We start from the raw sequence: 20,852 nt of genomic DNA, 5'->3' as shown, positions 1-20,852 counted from the left end.
AAGCACTATTTTAAATGTTTTTCATACATTCTTCTGTTGATTCCTCACAACAACTCTGCAGAGTAAGGTAGGCCATATAATGTCCAGAAACTTTTTTGATACATGGGATTTACCTTATTTTCTTGAACACTGCTTTCTCCACCAGTAGACATAAGTTCCAGGATTTCTGGAAGATGATCTATGAGAGCATCTAGTACCTTTTAACAGAGATATTGATTACTCTTCTTGTGATGGCAATGTTTTTCTAATCTTAGATTAACTAACATGCCAATTTCTACACAGAAATAGTATGAGTTACCAAACAGCATTTTGGGGGTTTCTATTTTCTTGCTCTGTCATCTTCTTGCTGCAAAGTCTTAGAAACAAAATCAGCTACCTTGATCAAACTACCTTTGAAAAGAGATTAGTATGTCTACCTCTTGATAATATTCAAATCGTCTAGATCTGAGACAGCCTGACAACATACTCAAAACTGCCTCCCAACTTCTAAAAAGCAGTTTAAGTCTGATGACACCGTCAGTGATGTCTAATGTTGAGGAGTTGAGCTTTGGTAAGCTAGCAGTCATTTGGGCGAATAGGATATAGTAGATAAAGCATCAAAATTAAGTATTCCAAAGCCTCCACAAGTATACTCCCCAAACAGTGCTAAGAGAAATAAAAAGATATAAAATGTGATATAACATATGATCACAATTGTGTAAAGTTTTTAAAACTTTATATAGAAAAAATAGAAAATGAAAAAATATAAGACAATAGAAACAGTGATCAGAACTAAAACTATTCTTTTGTCTGTCTACTTTTTGGCCTTTCCAAAATTTTCCGTAACAAACAAATATACATATATATTTTAAAACCTACTATTTTTAAAAGATATTCCCAATTTCTAGTCTATAATACAGTGGCATATCGACTTGAAGCTTCTAGGGCTAGTCAGCTATTAGAATTCATGCAATTCCCAAGAAGCAGGAAAATGAAAAAAGGCATTGATATATTCAAACTTAATATAACAGAAGTAAAAAGCAAAGAGTAAGAAGATATTACCTCCAATGATTCATCTTGTAATAATGTTATTAGTTCTTTATGTATTAAATACACTCCAGAATTCAGAAGTTTAGACACCTAGAATGGAGCAATAAAGTCAGATTTGAGACTACTAGACATATAAAGGTTATAAAAACAATTTAAAAAAAAATCCCAGTTAGATTTTCTTCTAAAATGAGACTTGTTTACAACACAACTATAAAATTAGATTTCTAGAAAAATTACTTGCATACGTAAGCTTTTCAGTCTGCTTCCTAACACGCTGGAGTGTGTGAACATATTGAGGGTCGGGAGTGTATAAGAATGGATTTATCAGTCATAACTTCCCTCTCACAGGCACTAATAAGCTTATGGATGCCTGTAGTTCATATTTTAAAGTCTTAGAGCAGCCAACAGGGTCTTTCAAGGGAGCCCAGACACGGGAGCATTCATCTCGATTCAGAGCTCCCAGAGAGGGCAAATTCTACTGAAGGCCAGTAGCCACATAGGGATAGAGAAAACTCCTAAGCAAGCAAAACTTCGAAGACTTTTCCCATCAAAGACTTCAATCAGCAAGAGAGGAGTTGGGAGTTGGGAGAATCTAGACTAAACCAACTCCTTTGTGAACCATTTTTTTTTTTCCCTCCAGACAAGCAACAGTAAAAATCTGCAATGGTAGATTCACCAGTTTCTACTTCAACTTTAAGGTTTTGGGGTTTTTTTCCACATACTGGGTTTCTGAGTAAGGTTTTACTTGAAAAAGGGGCTCCTAGACAAATAAGGTGTTTTAAAAGTCTTTGCTCTACAGGGTTGTTTTTGACTTTTTGCAAGTATTTTCAAAATACTATTTTTCTGAAAAACAAGAATGAACTCAGAACATACTAAAGTAATGATCAGAATCCAACAATAACACTGTTAAGGAAATTTAAATCCACCAGTGGATTTTCGTTATTTAAAAGGACAAACCTAGACTAACCATTCATTTATGGAGTCAAGTATCATCTTAACCTACCTACATGGTATGATTGTAAGAATACAGAAATTAGCCACCCAGCAAATAGTTAAATCAATGATTTCCAAACTCACTTCTACTGGTGAAATGTTTTTGTGTAAGTATTTCAATATGTTTATTTCTATGGTGCTAACACATTATGTCCACTTATAGTGGACATAAATACAATGAAATATTAAAGGTATGAGATAAAAATAAACATAAATAGAAACTCTCGTATTGCATAAATATTGCTTTCTCAGACTCTAATCTCATGCAACCATATCTGGAGACCACCAATCTAGACAAATACAAGCGTGCATGGTAACCATGCCTAAATGCCCACTTAATACATATTAGAGACAAGTAGTTCACTCAGCCAGCCAGTGCCCTCTGCCCTCTCTCCTCCTCCAAAAGCATACTCCTATATGCATATTACAAAGATGACTTAATTGTTCAACACTGAATTATTTTAATTAATTATACCACTTAAAGGGAATATTTTCTGGACTTTGCACAATGAACATTTATTTCATTCACACTAGAAAAAAATGTTATTCAAAAGAAGCAAAGACTATCATTCAATAGTCAAGAGCCTTAAGTAACATTTCTAATGCTGCTATGGATATCCTGCACACTTTCAGCTAATGTGACAATGCTCTGAACACAGTGCAAGGAAGGGGATGAACTATCCTCACTGAGAATAAGAATATTTATTATACCTCTCATAAAGGAAGGAAATATTTTATTAACCCACACAGATATTTTTATGTGACAGTCCTAAAGTTGGCAAGTTATAGGTTATACATGTAAACTGCAATTATAGCAACATGTACTTACTGCAATCACTCAAGAAACATGCCCTAAATTTCAACCTCAAGGGTTAAGAAGTTAATTATATTCATCATAAAGTTTAAATTCACTTTTGCTCTTACACTATGGAGAGTTGTTGTAACAGCTGCATCTAAAAGCTATTCTCACGAAACATGATCCATTTGCAGTAAAAACCATATATTTAAATAATCTATCTCTCAATTTTCCATTTGTACTCAAGTTCTTAAGTTTAGGTGTAAAGCTAAATATAAACATTATAGGGCTTCCCTGGTGGCACAGTGGTTAAGAATCTGCCTGCCAATGCAGGGGACACGGGTTCGAGCCCTGGTCCGGGAAGATCCCACATGCCACAGAGCGACTAAGCCCGTGCACCACAACTACTGAGCCCGTGCTCTACAACAAGAGAAGCCACTGCAATGAGAAGCCCACGCACCCCAATGAAGAGTAGCCCCCCTCGCTGCAACTAGAGAAAGCCCGCGCGCAGCAACAAAGACCCAACTCAGCCAATAAATTAATTAATTAAAAAAACAAAACAAGAACATTATAAAGCATATACAAACTGATTTTACTTCCAGATCTGTAACAGCCACATCCATACCACAATGTCTGGCTTAAAGTAAGGATTTACTAGAGATATACTGAACGAATGGATTAATACCTGCTAAACGAATATAATGTATTTATGTAAATGAATTCTGTGTAACATTCTAAACAGAATTACAGGTATTTTTCAATATTTAGGACTAGAATATGAGAGCAATATGGAGCCTGTATCTTTTAATAAATCTGTAAACAGATGTGTACAAAATATCAAAAAATCATCTAGTACATGTAGGTAGAATTAACAACAAATGTAAAGTGGTATCACTTTTTCAGACTTACTTCATAAAAGCAAATAGCAATAGTGTATCTGACTGGTACTTCAGGGTCATGACAAAGGCAGAAGAATGTAGAATAGAGATCCATGTGGAAATTTTTAGGATCAACAAAAACAATCATGGCCTGGTGGAGGTGGGAGGGAGAAGATGAGTGGGAAGGAGAGAAAAACATGAATCAACACCTCTTATTATAATCATGTCACTTAAACTGAATCATGTCCTCTGAATCATAATTTAGTTAGAAACCATATTTGGAAGATCCAAATGTATGCATATAATTCTAATATATATACTCACACAGAGATAAATATAAATTAACCAATATACACCAGTCATAATGCTAAGTAGCAAGTGTCAAATATGGCAATATTTTTCAATGCAATCTATTCACATGTTTTTAAGTAAAAATTAAAACGTTTAGCCAATACAAACGTATAATTTATTACCGGAAAGTTATAAGCACAGTTCTTCCGTACTGAAATATATTTCTTCTCCTGCTCTAAGATTTGGGGTGGAATCTGGTTTTCATTGTGTCCATTTTCCTGTTGCAAACCCAATGTACAAAGTTTCTTATAAAACTCCAAAAATCTCAAGTGTTGATCTGGAGTAAATATTCCTAAAACAAATGCAAAACCTTTGCTCAACATTTTAACTGAAAACAATAATTAAAAAGGGAAAAGCAAAGTGCAATAAAAACATAATTGGAAACAAATATTTAAATAAATGGTTGGAAATCATAAATAAAAGCAACAATGAGAAAAGAATAACTATTGTGAAGAAATCTAATGGTTCTTCACCTTATGTTAATTTTAACAATATTTTCATTTTAATTTCGATAGTATAAAACTATGCAATGCAGGAATTACACCTGCATTAATTTCTGCAGCATGTACCATTGTATATACCACTAGTGAGTCACTACAATAATAATATGGCAGCCATTATTGCTATTTACTTATGGTAAATATTCTAAAGTTGCCTACAGAAAAGACATGCACATATGTCTTCAGAGAAGGAGCTTAAAAATGGAATCTGAGAGAATTCCCTGGCGGTCCAGTGGTTAAGACTTGGCACTTTCACTGCCGTGGACCCAGGTTCAATCCCTGGTCGGGAAACTAAGATCCCAGAAGCGGTAAGGCACAGCCAAAAAAAAAAAAAAAAAGGAATCTGAAAGACGGCGAAGTAAACTCAAAATTATTTTGATCAATGGAATGGACTGGTTCCACATTCATATACCGTCTTAGGAAGCTAGTAACTCAACATATATTGCAATACTTTTTTTCAACAGTCTATTAAAAGTCCACAATCTGCACAAAAATATGTTTTTCTATGCTAGATTGTTATAATTTAATTAATGCTTACATTATTTTAGTAAGCTAAGAACTGAGTAATATGTTCAGCATGCCAAGAGTTACAGGTATTATTCTGCATTCTAAGCTGAACTGCTCATGTGATATATTAATTATTCCACAAAAAGTTAATAAGAGTATACTTACTATGCACAATAGTTAATATACCTGAGCTTCTATTATCATATACCAACTAATACATAAAGATAAAAAACTCAGAAATTTAAAAGGCTATGCCTACTTCACTCTGCCATTGTTTTTTTTTTTTAATAAGTTTATTTATTTTATTTATTTATTTTTGGCTGCGCTGGGTCTTCATTGCTGTGCGCGGGCTTTCTCTAGCTGCAGTGAGCAGGGGCTACTCTTCACTGTGGTGCACAGGCTTCTCATTGCAATGTCTTCTCTTGTTGTGGAGCAGGGACTCTAGGTTTGCGGGCTTCAGTAGTTGTGGCACACGGGCTCAGTAGTTGTGGCTCACGGGCTCTAGAGCACAGATTCAGTAGTTGTGGCGCATGGGCTTAGTTGCTCCGTGGCATGTGGGATCTTCCCAGACCAGGGCTCGAACCCGTGTCCCCTGCATTAGTAGGCAGATTCTTAACCACTACGCCACCAGGGAAGCCCCTGCCATTGTTCTTTCATATAGGTTCTACTAGTGAAAAAGTCATTTCTAACTGTGTTCTAAATTATGCTATCAAAATTCTAAGATCTCTTAAGATTTTACACATTTAAAGGGTAGGCTTTACAACTGAAGAGCTAAAGTTCAGTGGCTAAGGTAAAAGAAAAAGGAAAAATTATCTATAATCTTGACATTCTTAGGACATATCATACCATATAGTCCATGGCATAGTTTTCCTAAATGGAAAGATAAGGAAATAAGAATTGATTCATCTGCTTTGAAAGATTTTTCACAAAACGATTTCACTAAGGGAAGTATAGTTTGACTTCTGTCATCTGAAAAACAAGAATAAAACATAGTTTAGATCCAGTTGCCCACACTGCACATGTGGAAATTAATGCATATACACAAATTCCAGAAAGAAAAATTACTATGTTAGTCTCAGAGTAACAGAAAATATCTGAAAACAATGATGATGGAGGGATGACATAAAGAATAGGTGAGAGATAAGTGGGAAACATCAAAAACTTTTATGCCAGGCTAAGGGGTTTGGACTTGACACTGCAGGCCATAGGGAATAAACTATAGAGTGACTACAAATTAAAAAGCTAAGATGATTGAGGCTTTGAGTCTGAATAACTACTAGAATGCTAATACGACTAGTATAAATAGATGAGCAGCAGGAACTCTCTTCTGCATACATCTCACACCATGCTGCATTTTGTCATTTCAGTTTTGATTGAAATTAAGTTAGCTTATATTACATTCTGTATAATGAACTTCTTCGCTTTTACTTCCTATACAACTCTTTTTTAAAAAGTGAATTCATTCTTTGAGTATGCCAGCTTAGGTCATAAGTTTCTGATATTAACAATATTTAAGTTTTGATTCCAAATGCTCCCTGAATTTCCCACAGTTCTCTTAAACTTTCAGAAATAAATCACTACTTTATTAAGGGTCTGACAATATTAAGTAAAATCCTGTAACAGGTTTATTGGTATTATTATTATCACTGTTATTATTATCATCACATTTCCGTATCATAACTACTGTTTTTACTAAATAACATTCATTCGACATTTATTGAATTTCTCAGACAACAAGCATTAACAGAAGTAGAAAGATGAATAGAAAGTTCTCTGAACTTGAGAAACTCAGACCAGCAAAGAAGTCAACCTCAAAAAGTATCATAAGACAATGTGATCACTATTTTAATAGTTAGTATAAGGCAAGAGTCTGCAAACTATTTTTGCAAATATTCTAGGCTTTGTAGTTTATCTGTCCCAAGTATTCAACTCTGTCACTTTGGCACAAAACAGCTACAGACAATACATAAACAAATGGGAGTGGCTGTGTTCCAATAAGCTCTATTTACAAAAACTGGTGGCAGCAGGATTTGGCCTGTAGGCCATAGTTTGCCAACCCCTGGTATAAAGGGATTTAGAAGATGTCAGAGAAGACACTGTTTTGAACTGGGCACTGAAAAGAAGCAGCTGGCTAGGAGAAAAATAGAGGGAAGGGTGAAAAAAGTGAACATGAAAAGGCTAGAGGTTGAAAGAATTTGGTATGCCAAGATAACGGCAAATGGGGCTGGAGCACCAGATCCCAGAGGAGTGGGAAAGAACGGGAGGAAATAAAGCCATGAACACAGGTTAGGACAGATCTGTGATAACCGAGTGTGGGGCAGGAAAAGCCCCAGATCAGAGATGATGCCCAGGTTTCTAGTTTGGATGCCTAAGGGTGCCCCATTATTAGGACAAAGAGATTCATTTGTTCACTTATCAGATACTGCTGTTTCTACTCCTCTGGTTCATCCAATGGCCTAAATTATTATTCTGTAACATCCACACATCATAATTGTCCACACTGCAATAATCTTTAAGAGGGTCTCCTAGTTCAGTTAAAATATTGTTAATCCAAAGTAATCTTACAGGGGCTTCCCTGGTGGCTCAGTGGTTAAGAATCCGCCTGCCAATGCAGGGGACATGGGTTCGAGACCTGGCCCGGGAGGATCCCACATGCTGCGGAGCAACTAAGCCCGTGCACCACAGCTACTGAGCCTGTGCTCTAGAGCCCGTGAGCCACGACTACTGAGCCCGTGCTCCACAACAAGAGAAGCCACCGCAATGAGTAGCCACCGCAATGAGAAGCCCGCGCACCGCAACAAAGTGTAGCCCCCCTGCTCTCCGCAACTAGAGAAAGCCCACGCACAGCAATGAAGACCAAATGCAGCCAAAAGTAAAATAAATAAAATAAATTTAAAAACAAAAACAAAAACAAAGGAATCCTACAATTACACAACAGTGTTTTGCACCTGAGTACTTGACATTTGCCCTTCCAAATTTCACCCTATCAAAATAGTTAATTTGCACTGATAAACTGATGTCTAACATTGGCTAAGAATCTAGTCACACATTCAGTAGAGCAACTAATTTAATTGTCTTTGTGATTTGATTTGCACAACACTAAGAAACACCTCCTTACCCATTCCCACCCAAATATCCCATCCCAGATTTCTCCTGTGGCCATGAGATTTCCAGCATTAAAATATTAAGTATAGGAAGCTAATTAGATACTGCTTTAGTCAAGATCTGTCTTAGGGTCAATTAGTTGAGCAAGTTAAAAACTAATCACCAACCCAAATTCTTAGCCCTACATACTAGTCAGTTAAATGTTGATGAAAGGAAAGAGAAGGGTAGGAAATATTCAACAACACCAGGTGCCAGGAGGGGAAAAGCGGCAGCAGAGAAGGCACCAAGAGAGAAAGGACCACAACAGAGAGAGAAGAAGGGAAGTCTAACATTTATCATAAAAAGTTAACATAAGAAACTCCATCCTGCAGCTACCTTTACTCCTTACTAGTGATACAAAACATGGAAAAACAATGCTTTCAGAAGCAAAGATGTGTCCACATGAAGATTTACCTGTATCAAATATGTCGAGCAGATTAACCAAAGTTTCAAAAGCTGCAAGCCGCACACTGCTGCCTTCATCCCTAGAAAGTTCTATTAATTCAGGGAGCACCACACTTTTTGTAAGTTCTGTCCTGCACAATAAGCAATAGAAGAAAATAAATCAAACCAATACATTTTTATCAAGAACTTACTAAGAACAAGTCACTGAGCTAAGTGTTACAGAAAATAGGCAAAATCATAAAGATATGGCTCCTGCTGTCTGGAATCTTGCAGTCTGGCTGGGAAAGCATGATAGTATGAATTCAAGAAACATCGAGAGCAATTGCATATTAACTTATGCAACTTATGGTAGTTGCTCAATATACTCGTTAAGTGAATGTATTGTTCTGACAACTAACATGGTTGAACAATAAGATTGAATAGATGTTTATTAGCCACTTGTACTTCTTCTTTATGAAGTATATGTTCATTTTCTTTGCCCATTTGCCATATTATAAAATTAGAGGGGAAATAAGGCATTATGGGGGACTTACATGTATGATGCAAATATTTTCCCTTTTTCATTAGTTCCTTTTAGCAAACTGGATTATAGGTAATTTTTTTCAGGAAGTGGGTGCAGATTGCATATCGTCTAAACTAATATAATTATAAGAATATCTTTCTCTTCCCTCACATGTAAATTCTGCCCCAGCCAGACGTATATGGAATAGAAGTCTAAGGCTCTAAGGATCTAAAGATCCTAATCTCTGTACAAGCCCAGTTTTATCAGTCTAGATGCTAGTAACTACAACCTAACCCTTTCATGATGTCAAAAGTGGGTAAAATACAGGGTCAGGAATAACAAGATGAACGAAATAAGCAAGCTTGCCCAGAAAGCCATCCAGGAATTCTGGGGTCTGGCTGTGTGATAACAAATCTACCCCAGTGCTGGCTATGATTTGGAGTCATCTGATGGTAGCTGTCTGCTTCAGCTTAAATACTGATGATGATTCTGAGTTCTATGGTCAGCCAGGACAGCAAAATCAATTGGAGGAACCCTCTCCTTTGTGCCTTCTCCACTGACCTGTTCTAAGGAGACTGGGTCTGAAGAAACACTGGGGACCTACTCATCTCCAGCTCTCTTTTCACAAGTTGCCTCTAGCGTTCTGGCTTGGCCCTCCCCTACATGCTCCCCCTTCATCAACAGACTTCCAATCTGACAAAAGACAAAAATAAGGGCAGAGGACAAGAACCAACCATCAATCCCATTATATCTGAATTTTACAATCTGCGTCTGACAAAGGCAATCATGGGTCTGCTTTTTGTCACTATATATTAGTTTATATTTGACATATGGTATATATCCTTTTGTGTCTGACTCATTTCCCTTAACATACTGATTTTGAGATTCATCCATGATATAATATCACATGTATCAGGACTTCATTCCTTTTTTTTTTTTCTTAATTTATTTTATTTTTATTTTTGGCTGTGTTGGGTCTTCGTTTCTGTGCGAGGGCTTTCTCTAGTTGAGGCGAGCGGGGGCCACTCTTCATCGTGGTGCACAGGCCTCTCACTATCGCGGCCTCTCTTGTTGCGGAGCACAGGCTCCAGACGCGCAGGCTCAGTAGCTGTGGCTCACGGGCCCAGTTGCTCCGCGGCATGTGGGATCTTACCAGACCAGGGCTCGAACCCGTGTCCCCTGCATTGGCAGGCAGATTCTCAACCACTGCACCACCAGGGAAGCCCCTTCATTCCTTTTTATTGCTGAATAGTATTCCATTGTACGGACATGCCACATTTTATTTTTCCATTCACCTGTGGATAGACATTTGAATTGTTCCAGTTTTATGTAAAACAAATAAAGCTGCTATAAACTTGTGTATATAAAACAATTCTTGTTGTTGACATATATTTTCACTTCTCTTGGGTAAATACTTTATAGTAGAATAGTTGGGTCATATGGAAGATATACATTTAACTGTTAAGTAAATGCCAATCAGTTTTCCAAAGTGGGTTCCACCATTTAACACTTCCACCAGCAGTGTATTAGAGTTCCAGCTGCTCCAAATCCTCATCAATATTTGATTCTGACAGGCTTTTTACACTACACATTCTAGTTAGTGTGTAGTAGTAACTCACTGTGGTTTTAATTTGCATCCCATTTATGACTAATGATGTTGAATACATTTTCATGTGCTTTTTGGTCATGTGTTATATCTTCCTTTATCACATATCATATCTGTTCAAACATACTAATCATTTCTTAAGTGGATTGTTTGTAAGAGTTCTGTATCATCGAGTCATAAGAGTTCTTTATATATTCTGGCTATAAGCTTGATATATGTATTGTGAGTATCAGTAGTTTTCCATTCTGGACTTGACTTGTTTTAAAGAGTAAACAGATTTTTTTTTTTATAAAGTTTAATTATCACATTTTTCTTTCATAGTTCATGACTTTTATTTAAACAATCCTTGCCTACCCCAAAGCCGCAGAGATTTTCTCCTATATTTTCTTTAAGAAGTTTATAGTTTTTTTTTTAATTTATTAATTAATTTATTTATTTTTGGCTCTGTTGGGTCTTCGTTGTTGCGCTCGGGCTTTCTCTAGTTGCAGCGAGCGGGGCCTACTCTTCGTTGCAGTGTGCAGGATTCTCATTGTGGTGGCTTCTCTTTGTTGTGGAGCACGGGCTCTAGGCGTGCGGGCTTCAGTAGTTTTGGCACGCAGGCTCAGTAGTTGTGGCTCGAGGGCTCTAGGGTGCAGGCTCAGTAGTTGTGGCGCACGGGCTTAGTTGCTCCACAGCATGTGGCATCTTCCCAGACCAGGGCTCGAACCCATGTCCCCTGCATTGGCAGGCAGATTCTTAACCACTGAGCCACCAGGGAAGTCCCAAGTTTATAGTTTTAGCTTTCATATTTAGGTTTATTATAGATTTCAAGTTAGTCGTTGTGTATGGTGAGAGGTGAGAATCGATGTTCAATTTTTTTCTCTTATGAATATCCAGTTATCCCAGTATCATGTTTTGAAAAGACTTTCCTTTCCTCATTAAATTGCTTTGACACTCTATTGAAAAATCAATCCACCATAATCTGTTTCTGGATTCTCTCTTCTCTTCCACTGATACGTATGTCTATCCTTTTACCAACATTACATTCTTTTGATTACTGTAGTTTTATTATAAGTCTTGAAAACAGGTAATGCACAGTCTTTGTAATTTTTTTTTTTTTTTAGACTGCTTTGGCTCTTCTAGGTCACTTGCATTTTCATATAAATTTTAGAATCACCTTCTACAAAACAGCACAATTTTGGTCGAGACTGCATTGAATTGCTAGATCAACTTGGGGAGAATTGACATTTTAACAATATTAACAATATTGAGTCTTCCAATTCATGAATATGGTATATATCTATTTGCTTTTAAAAATTTCTCTCAACATTGTTTTATGGTTTTTCAGTGTAGAGTGTAGAGTTTTCAGTGTAGGTCTTGTACCTTTTTTGTTAAGTTAAATAAGTGGAATTTTAAAATTTCATTCAAATTTTTAAATTTAAATTTTCATTCTCTAACTATCTTTTGCTAGTATACAAAAACACAGTTGATTTCTGTATGTTAACCTTGTATCCTGAAACATCCTTAAATCCATTTACTAGTTCTAATAGCTGTTTTGTAAATTACTGAAGATTTTCTATGTAAACAGCAATGTCATCTACGAATAGAAAACAATTTACTTCTTCATTTCAGATCTTTAGACCTTTTAGGTTTTTGTCTTCTTGCCTTATTTCAATGGCTAGAACCTCCGGTACAGATTGAATAAAAGTGATGAAAACTATCCTTGCCAGCTGTTACCATAGGGGGACAGCATTCAATATCTACCATTAAGTATGATGTTAGCTATAGGTTTTTCTTTCATACATGCCCTTTATCAGATTAAGGAAGTTTCCTTCATCCCTAGCTTCCAGAGAGTTTTTAATCATGAATGGATGCTGAATTTTGTCACATATTGTAATGGGAGGATTTTCAGGTTATCTTGTTTAGTATATCACCATAATTAGAAGTCTGAACAACTTTTTCAAAAGTATGTTCTTTCTTTCCGATCTTAGTGCTGTATGTTCTTCCCCTCTAACACTGAAGGATCATTTTGTAGATCCCAAGTCTGTTTTTCTTTTCTCTTTGGTCATCCCTGTACAAGGAGAAGTCTATTCAGCACACTTGTTTTCTTGTAATGATTGTGTATGACCTCTTCATAATACTATTCGTTATTAATCTGATAGTCTAAGAATTGTCCTCTTTGATCCTAAACTGGTGCACAATCCATAGTGGCTTTCTAGTGTTTTGCAGCTTTTATTTCATATGGATATGCTAGCTTGAGAAGAATCTCTTCATTTTGCTTCCTGATCATCTGACTAATAAATAATAGTGCTCACTTCTAGTTAAACTAAAATGGTCAGTAAATCTTCCCTTGCTAGCCACAGCAAACACAAAATTACAAACCCAATTCTGTTCTGTTCTTGGGCCTCTTCCCAGCACATCTCAATCCCAAATGCCTTACGAACATAACTCCCAGTGCAGTAGTATCAAACCAGTGCCAATCTCTGAAGTTTCCTCTTCCTAATTCCTTTCACCTATCTCAGGGCCTCATCTAGCCTTGACTATAAGAAAATTTCTCTTGGTAACTATCAGATCTTAACAATATTCCTAATTTTCAATGCTGAAAGAAAAAAGCCTGTGTACCTCTCTTTAGTTTTATGTATTTATCAAAGGGAGAATAAAGAATATGAATCAGGTCTTAGTAATTTTCAGCCAGCATCACACAAAAGTCCTATAATTATGTCTTTAATAATATGTAAGAACTCAAAATTAAATAAATATTATATAACCAAGCATTCTAACTTAACAAGTGCATTCTAACTTAACAAGCTAGGTAGATTCTTTCTAGTTTTACTTTTATAAATTAATCTTTAAGCAATAATCATATATTAATCTTCAGAAGACCCATCCATTGTGTCAACATTTCAGCGACAAAAAAAAAACAGAATACAAAAAGACAACAGCATATTCTCCTAATAGGTTCTGATCTTGGTTAAGGGGCACAGATCTGGGCAAGACTGAATTAATTATGGTCCACAATGATCCAGAGTCAGCCTAGCCTTAGAAGACCTAACAGAAGGAAAGAAGTTGGTTCTGAGATCAAGGTTAGGGAACTGATTATTCTGTTGAAGTGTTAAGCTTCCACACAATACTTAAATTCTACTCAGCAAGGGTGGACGCAGGACAGAGGACACTACTCTACCCTGAATCTGTATGACATTCTAAAGTATTTCTAAAGCCTTCAATATTGGCCCAGATTTTTTTAAACTTAGCAATTTTAATGGCAACAACCTGATTGTCCTTGCTTGTGAAACAAAGAACCAGGAGAAATCACTGCAATTTCTAGTTAAAAATGAGAGGTTCCAAAGTTTTTTGTACCAATTTAGGATACTTGGGGAAAAAAAACTGTTTCCAAAGATGGTTTTTAGATAAAATTCCCTTTAATATCATACTTACACCTTGGCATGAGATTAGTTTTTACAGGTGAGGAGAAGAGACTGCCCTATCCCTCTCCTTCCTGAGCTTCACACACCCCGAGGACAAGGAGACCAACAAAGCAGACACTGGAAGCACAGAGCCGCACAGGAGACAAAGACTTCCACTGAGTAATTTCATCTGAAATGACCCAGTAGTACAGCTGCCAGCTAAAAGATATGGTACAGCTATAGTCTGAGCATGGTATATTATATTCAAAGCACGGACATTTTTCCCTTCCTGGATCTAGGGGTTTGGAATGATAAGTAAGTAACTAAGGAAAAAAAGGAAAGAAATTAACATTAACCCACCATACTAAACATCTTCACTTTTATCTCTTTTAATATAAACACATCAGAAGGTACTTATTATCATCATTTTTAAAGATCATATAAAGCTTAGCTCTTTAAAAGCATGCTTTCATGGAATACAGAACAGGATACACATGTCTGACAATCCAGAAATAAAACTGTAACAAAAGGTATTGAAAGTATACTTACCCAATGCCCTGAGCTATATTTTCTAATTGCCGACACATACAAGATCGAACTTCGTACTCTACATCTTGACAGAGTGATTTTACCAAGGGAAGAATTTCTCTTTTAATGCTTAGAGAGAGAGGAAAGAAACATGCAAATGGTTGAGTATTTTAGAATAATTAATATTTTCAAAAAATTATCCTCAAAATCTTAGCTTAATAATAACAAACATACCTTAATAAAGAACTTTATCATTTACAATGTATATTTACATATGTTATTACATTTGGATGTTAACAGCTACTTTTAAATTATGTATATGACTGAGTCTTTTTTAAATAATGGTTAATTTGTAATTGGCAGCTAAAACATCTTAGCTAAGATAAAAGGCTATAAGCAAGTGGACTATCTGATTCTAGCAACCATCAACCAAAATATTCGTCAATTTTATATCTTCCTCTTGTGTCATAATTACACAACATTCCATTCTTTCCACTTGGTATTTATCATCTGGGCAGAGTGTAGCATATAAATTATAAACATTCTCTATAAAACCTCAAAGTAAGATAAATTATTCAAGATAATGAATTAATAGCAATGATGGAAAAAAGCTGATGGAAAAAAGCAGAAATCTATCTCAATGTCAATGTTTACCAATTTTTGAAGTCTGTAAGATAATTTTATTTTATCCTCAAAACTACACAAGGTATGTGACAGAAATGACTAAGATGGGAAATAGAAAAAAAAGTTACCCTTATTGATTTTGAAAGGCCATATCAAGAAGAAATGCATCTGAATAAGTAGACTTCTGAGAATTCTATATTCTGTAAATTTAAATCAGCTAAACTGTATACCGTATGGAATAATACAAATCTAATATAATTATTAATAATATAGTCATTATACATTTTAAATCAATTTAATAAAGTAGACAAAAAATTATATACAAATACTCACGCAAGGGCATCAAATTTGTTGGTCAATTTTCCTAAAATTTTACAACTAACTAAACGAGACTGGACTGTTTGGGAAAGTTGTGCCTTGGAAACAAGTGGATTCAAAATCTAAAGAGAAAAGATTTAGAGAACAAATTCACAAAATTTTATATATTCTTGACACTAATGTCAGCTATTTTCTTCAAAGAATATTTTAATGTTCTAAATGTTTTTATAGAATATAGAACCTCAATTACGTTTTGAGGTGCATGTTTGTTCATCACCTGGATCTCATTTTATTTGCCTTCTTGGATTATTAAGGTAAAGATGATGATAAATTATGCAATCAAAAACAATTAGGCAGGGCTTCCCTGGTGGCGCAGTGTTTGAGAATCTGCCTGCTAATGCAGGGGACACCGGTTCGAGCCCTGGTCTGGGAAGATCCCACATGCCGCGGAGCAACTAGGCCCGTGAGCCACAACTACTAAGCCTGAGCCTCTGGAGCCTGTGCTCCGCAACAAGAGAGGCCGCACCGCGATGAAGAGTGGCCCCCGCTTGCCGCAATTAGAGGAAGCCCTCGCACAGAAACGAAGACTCAACACAGCCAAATAAATAAATAAATAAATAAATAATAATTAAAGGTGCTAATAATTTTTTTAAAAAAACAACAATTAGGCACCAAAAAAATTGAATTAAAGCTTATGTTGAATTCTTTAATGATCTGTTTGCACATATAGTTGTGAAATATACATTTTTCAAAAGAAAAAAAGCAAGTTAATTATTAGATACCCTGAAATTTGTTTTTGTTCCATGTAGATTAATTTTTACATTTGTCCTGAAGCAAGCAAAACATTATAACTTCAAAAAGATTCTATTAAGGTAATTCTGTCATTTGAATACAACAGCCCAACTCTGATACTGTATTGTGTATGTCCTGGGCACTCGAACTCAACAGCATGACAGACTGCAAAGAATTATGAAGATCAGACCCTGATTCTGGTCCCAGCTATTTAATTTGTCTAAGTAATCTTGCTATTTCTCATCCCAAGGTTTCTCATCTACTTAAAATGGAGATCAGAATACTAGGTGGTACTACGATCCCCCCAGGTTCTAACTATAACTCTAATCAAAGGGTCAACTTTTTTCCTCTCAACAGAGTAGCCAGAATTACTTAATGTATAATGATAAATATAATTTGAAAGTCAAAGATCTGAAATAAAAGGCATATTTAAAAATCTTAAAAATCACATGTTAAATAATATGCGACATTCTAGAGTAAAAACTGCATTCTCATACACCACTAATCAAAAAGTATAAATATGTCAACATTACGTTCAATATTTAAATATGTGTAATCATCTAGATGTTTGGCATCAAGTATACAAACATCCTTATAACTGGGTAGATCTTCCCATTTTCAAGCAAGTGTTTTGGCACTGAGCTAGGGCCATAATCTGTACGAGGGCAAAGAAGGGCAACGACACTTAAAGAAATCCACAGAGGACATTTTATTGACTGATAACTCTTTTCAAACAGGACATACTTGAAAGGAAATTCATATAGAAATAATGTTCAAAGAATGAAAAATCATTTCTTTAAAGAATAAATTTCTTAATTTTCCTGTTCTCTCATCTTAATTTGCTAAAACTTTAGAGAAGGGTCTGTTGAACAATATTGAACATTAAAAAGCAAACAACACATTGGTAACATTATTTGCAACAAATATAACAAAGGATTGGCAACCCTGACAGATAAATAGCACATAAAAACAGTGATCAAAGGATATGATCAGACAATTCCAAGAGAAAGAGGTGAAATATAATAATATATGAGAAAATATTCAACAGCATAATAATCAAAAAATGTCCAATTAAAATGTAATTCCATTTTTGGCCCATCAAATTTAACTGGAATGCTATTGCTGATGAAAGCCCAAGGAAACAGGCATTTTCTCATATTACTACTCAAGAGCCTTAAGAATATTAATGCCCTCTAACCTAGTAATTCCACTTTTTTGGAAGTTACAGTTAAGGAAATTATCTGAAAAACAGGAAAAGCTCTACAGAGCTGTTCATTATTGCCTTATTTTGATAATAAAACACTGAAAACAGGCTTAAATGTTTAATATGTAAGTAAAATATTTGTAGCTACTACCAAATGAGTAATATGAGAAAATAATAAAGAAAATAAAGCTAAGTGAAAAACAACCATATATAAATTCAATATGATCACTAACATGGCAAATAGCACCATATACAGGGGAAAAAATGTGAAATGAAAATACGTCAGAATGTTAGAAGTAGCTAAGTACAGAACCATGATTTTTCTTCCTTCTATATTTTGTACTACCCAAATTTTCTGTGATGAATATGTGCTGCTTTCAGAGTAGGAAATAACTTTATTCTTTTTTGAAATACCGTTTCTATCAAAAATGAAAACAACAAAAACCTTAGAGTGACTTAAATCCTAGAATTTACAACAACAACAAAAAAAATGTATTACCTCATGCCTTAGGGTTTCTTTGGGCAATACTTCTATCACAGACAGAAGAGTTTCCAGCCATGCGTTGCTGACACCTGATTGACAAAGATAAAACATGCCAACTTAACTATCTCTCTTACAAATTCAGTTTCAACTTAGCCACTAATATTTACAAGAGTATTTAATAGTAAAATGGCAATAATTATTTTTATTACTATTATAAGAAGTTTCTCTATTTTTCTGTCTTAGCCAATATCTGGAAAACATTTATATCTTTAAAATTAATACTGAGGGGCTATCTTTAAACCAAAGTGTGCATTTTTCTTGTACTACAATACTATAAACACAGATGTTGTAAAAGAAACAAATCTAAGAAAAAAGTATATATCATAAGATGAACTAATGGGTCTTCAGGCTTCAGGGGCACTGAATTTTGCGGTTTTTGTACAAAAATAATCATTGCTATTTTTAGTCACACCACTGATCAACTCTTAGGCAGCACAGTCTCATTCAGTTATGGTCATCAGCCTAACATAATTCAAATACCATCACAGCCACATAGAAGAAACAATAAGTACATATACGATGAAGCACGTCAGGCCCCTGACCTGCGTCCCTGTGCTCCAGATGCAGTAGAATGACTTGGAGGAAGGAGTGGGCATATGTATGAATCGACACTGATTCTTCCTGTAGAATGGTCAAAAATGATACCGCAGCCGTTAACTGCATTTCCACTCCTGCAACATGCAGGACCTCCTGTATAATCAGAAAGAGTGTGCTATTATATAGATGAGAGATCAGAAAATTACAATTTTTTAAAAATCCAAGGTCGTAGAAACCAAACATAGTCATATTGTACAAAATAACTATATATGACCTTTAAGGATATGTACTTCCTTTTATTACTTTGAGAAAACTATATTAATCTGCTCCTGATTGTTTAACTTATTAGACCACATAACATTTATATCTATTGGGTTGGCCAAAAAGTTCGTTCGGGGTTTTCTGTAACAGCATATATATATATATTCAATATATATAATTTTTTTTGGCCACACCACGTGGCATGTGGGATCTTAGTTACCCGACCAGGAATAGAACCAGCGCCGCCTGCGTGGAAGCGCAGAGTCTTAACAACTGAACTGCCAGAGAAGTCCCTAGACCACATAAAGTTGAAATGTCTTAGGAATTTATGAAATAACACTCCATTGCTTTATTGCATAAAAATTTTAAAAAGTACATAAACATTTAGATAATAGAATAGTCATTTTTAATAGATCTCAATTTCTGTTTTGCTCTTTGTATTGTACAGTTTGCCATTCCCACCTATAACAATAATGTCAAAGCTCAATCGCATGTGTTTTTATTACTTGTATTTCTGCTTCAAAAAATAAATATTATGCATTCCACTATAAAAAAGGAATACACTTAAGATTGTGCAAATGTATTTTCCCCTTTAAACAAGTGACAAGAACACAAATTACTACAAAGTAAACTGTATTTATAAAAAGGAATTTTTTAAAATGTAAGAATGCTTTTAAAAATTAATTATATTCATAGCCGTCTCCACTCACCTTTTAAAGTCAAAGCCTACATCAGAATAGTTTAACACATCAAAGAGTCAAAAAAAACCCTATCTTTCATATAAACCTCACCAAAGATATCACCTGTACTTCTCTAGAAGACTGTGTGGGTGTGCATAATGCAAAGGCAGCTAAAAGTCTTACTTTGTTTAATCAATTGTGGCAACTACTGGAATTTCCCTTGTATGCCTATTTTATGACTAATAGAGTAAAGTTGGTAGAACAAGGTGGAACTTGCAACCATAAAACAAAGTTTCATATCTGTGATCTTAGGAAAATTAGTCTTTCTGCATTATTTCCTAATATATAAAATGTAAATTATGGCTTTATCTTCTTAGAGATTTGATTGAAATCATTTAAATAGCACTTTTATGACTTACCAACTTGTGCAAACTGAGCGTTTACATAATGACCATTGTACATCCAACTGTCTCCTCTCCACTACCCTTGGATATCTGGTAGGAATCTCATCACCTTAACAGACCTCTCCCCAAAACTGGCTCTTCCTCCCACCTTCTTCTAAACAATCAATGACAACTCTGCCCTTCCAGCTTTCAACCCAGAAACTTTGGGGTCATCCTTAACTCCTCTCAGTCCCTCACTTACCATAATCAAATGACCAGTCAATCCTGATCCAAAATCTGACCACCTATCACCTCCACGGCTACCACTCTGATCCAAGCCACCATCATCTCCCGCCTGAATTACTCCAATAACCTGCTAACTAGTCCCTGATTCTATCACTGCCCCTCTATTACCTATTCTCTACAGCAGCCAGAGAGATTCTTTTTAAAAAGTCAGATCATGTCACTTTTCTGCTCAAAACTCTCCAGTGGCTTTCCAACCCACTCAAGGAAATGTCAAAACCTTTTCAATGAATTACAAAGATCTGTTCCCAATTCCCTTTTCCCAGATTTCCACATGGTTGGCTCCCTGATCTCTTTCAAGCCTCTATTCTAATGTCACCTTTTCAATGAGCCCTTCCCTGATGACCCTATTTTAAACAGAAAGCCACCCCCTTGCCCCAGCCCTCGCCATGACCCGACGGGTTTATCATCTCCATTGTCCAACATACAACAAGTCCATCTGTTTATGGTCTACCTCCCACATCTAGAACGTGAGCTTCATGACTGCACAGTTTTTTGTCTGTTTTGTTCACTACCATATCCCCGACTCCTACAGCACATGGCAGGCGCTCAGTAGGTAACTGCTGGATGACTGAGTATCTCTC

The 20,852-nt window shown here is 35.6% G+C and overlaps 1 protein-coding gene across 1 annotated transcript in view; it reads right to left on the bottom strand.

Moving 5' to 3' along the window:
* Positions 1 to 20,852, bottom strand: part of PPP4R4 (protein phosphatase 4 regulatory subunit 4) — a 104,248-nt gene that overhangs the window by 39,561 nt on the left and 43,835 nt on the right. Inside the window, exons 3-12 of the mRNA XM_057544440.1 lie at positions 18,647 to 18,794; positions 18,060 to 18,133; positions 15,580 to 15,686; positions 14,644 to 14,751; positions 8,613 to 8,734; positions 5,901 to 6,023; positions 4,170 to 4,339; positions 3,728 to 3,847; positions 1,042 to 1,119; positions 114 to 197 (exon numbers count right to left, since the gene is read on the bottom strand). Of these exons, the coding sequence (XP_057400423.1) occupies positions 114 to 197; positions 1,042 to 1,119; positions 3,728 to 3,847; positions 4,170 to 4,339; positions 5,901 to 6,023; positions 8,613 to 8,734; positions 14,644 to 14,751; positions 15,580 to 15,686; positions 18,060 to 18,133; positions 18,647 to 18,794 (1,134 nt within the window). The remainder of the gene's footprint in view (positions 1 to 113; positions 198 to 1,041; positions 1,120 to 3,727; positions 3,848 to 4,169; positions 4,340 to 5,900; positions 6,024 to 8,612; positions 8,735 to 14,643; positions 14,752 to 15,579; positions 15,687 to 18,059; positions 18,134 to 18,646; positions 18,795 to 20,852) is intronic.

The sequence above is a fragment of the Balaenoptera acutorostrata genome, chromosome 3, assembly GCF_949987535.1.
Source record: "Balaenoptera acutorostrata chromosome 3, mBalAcu1.1, whole genome shotgun sequence".
Lineage (NCBI taxonomy): Eukaryota > Metazoa > Chordata > Mammalia > Artiodactyla > Balaenopteridae > Balaenoptera > Balaenoptera acutorostrata.
This window is presented reverse-complemented; position numbering and strand designations above follow the sequence as displayed.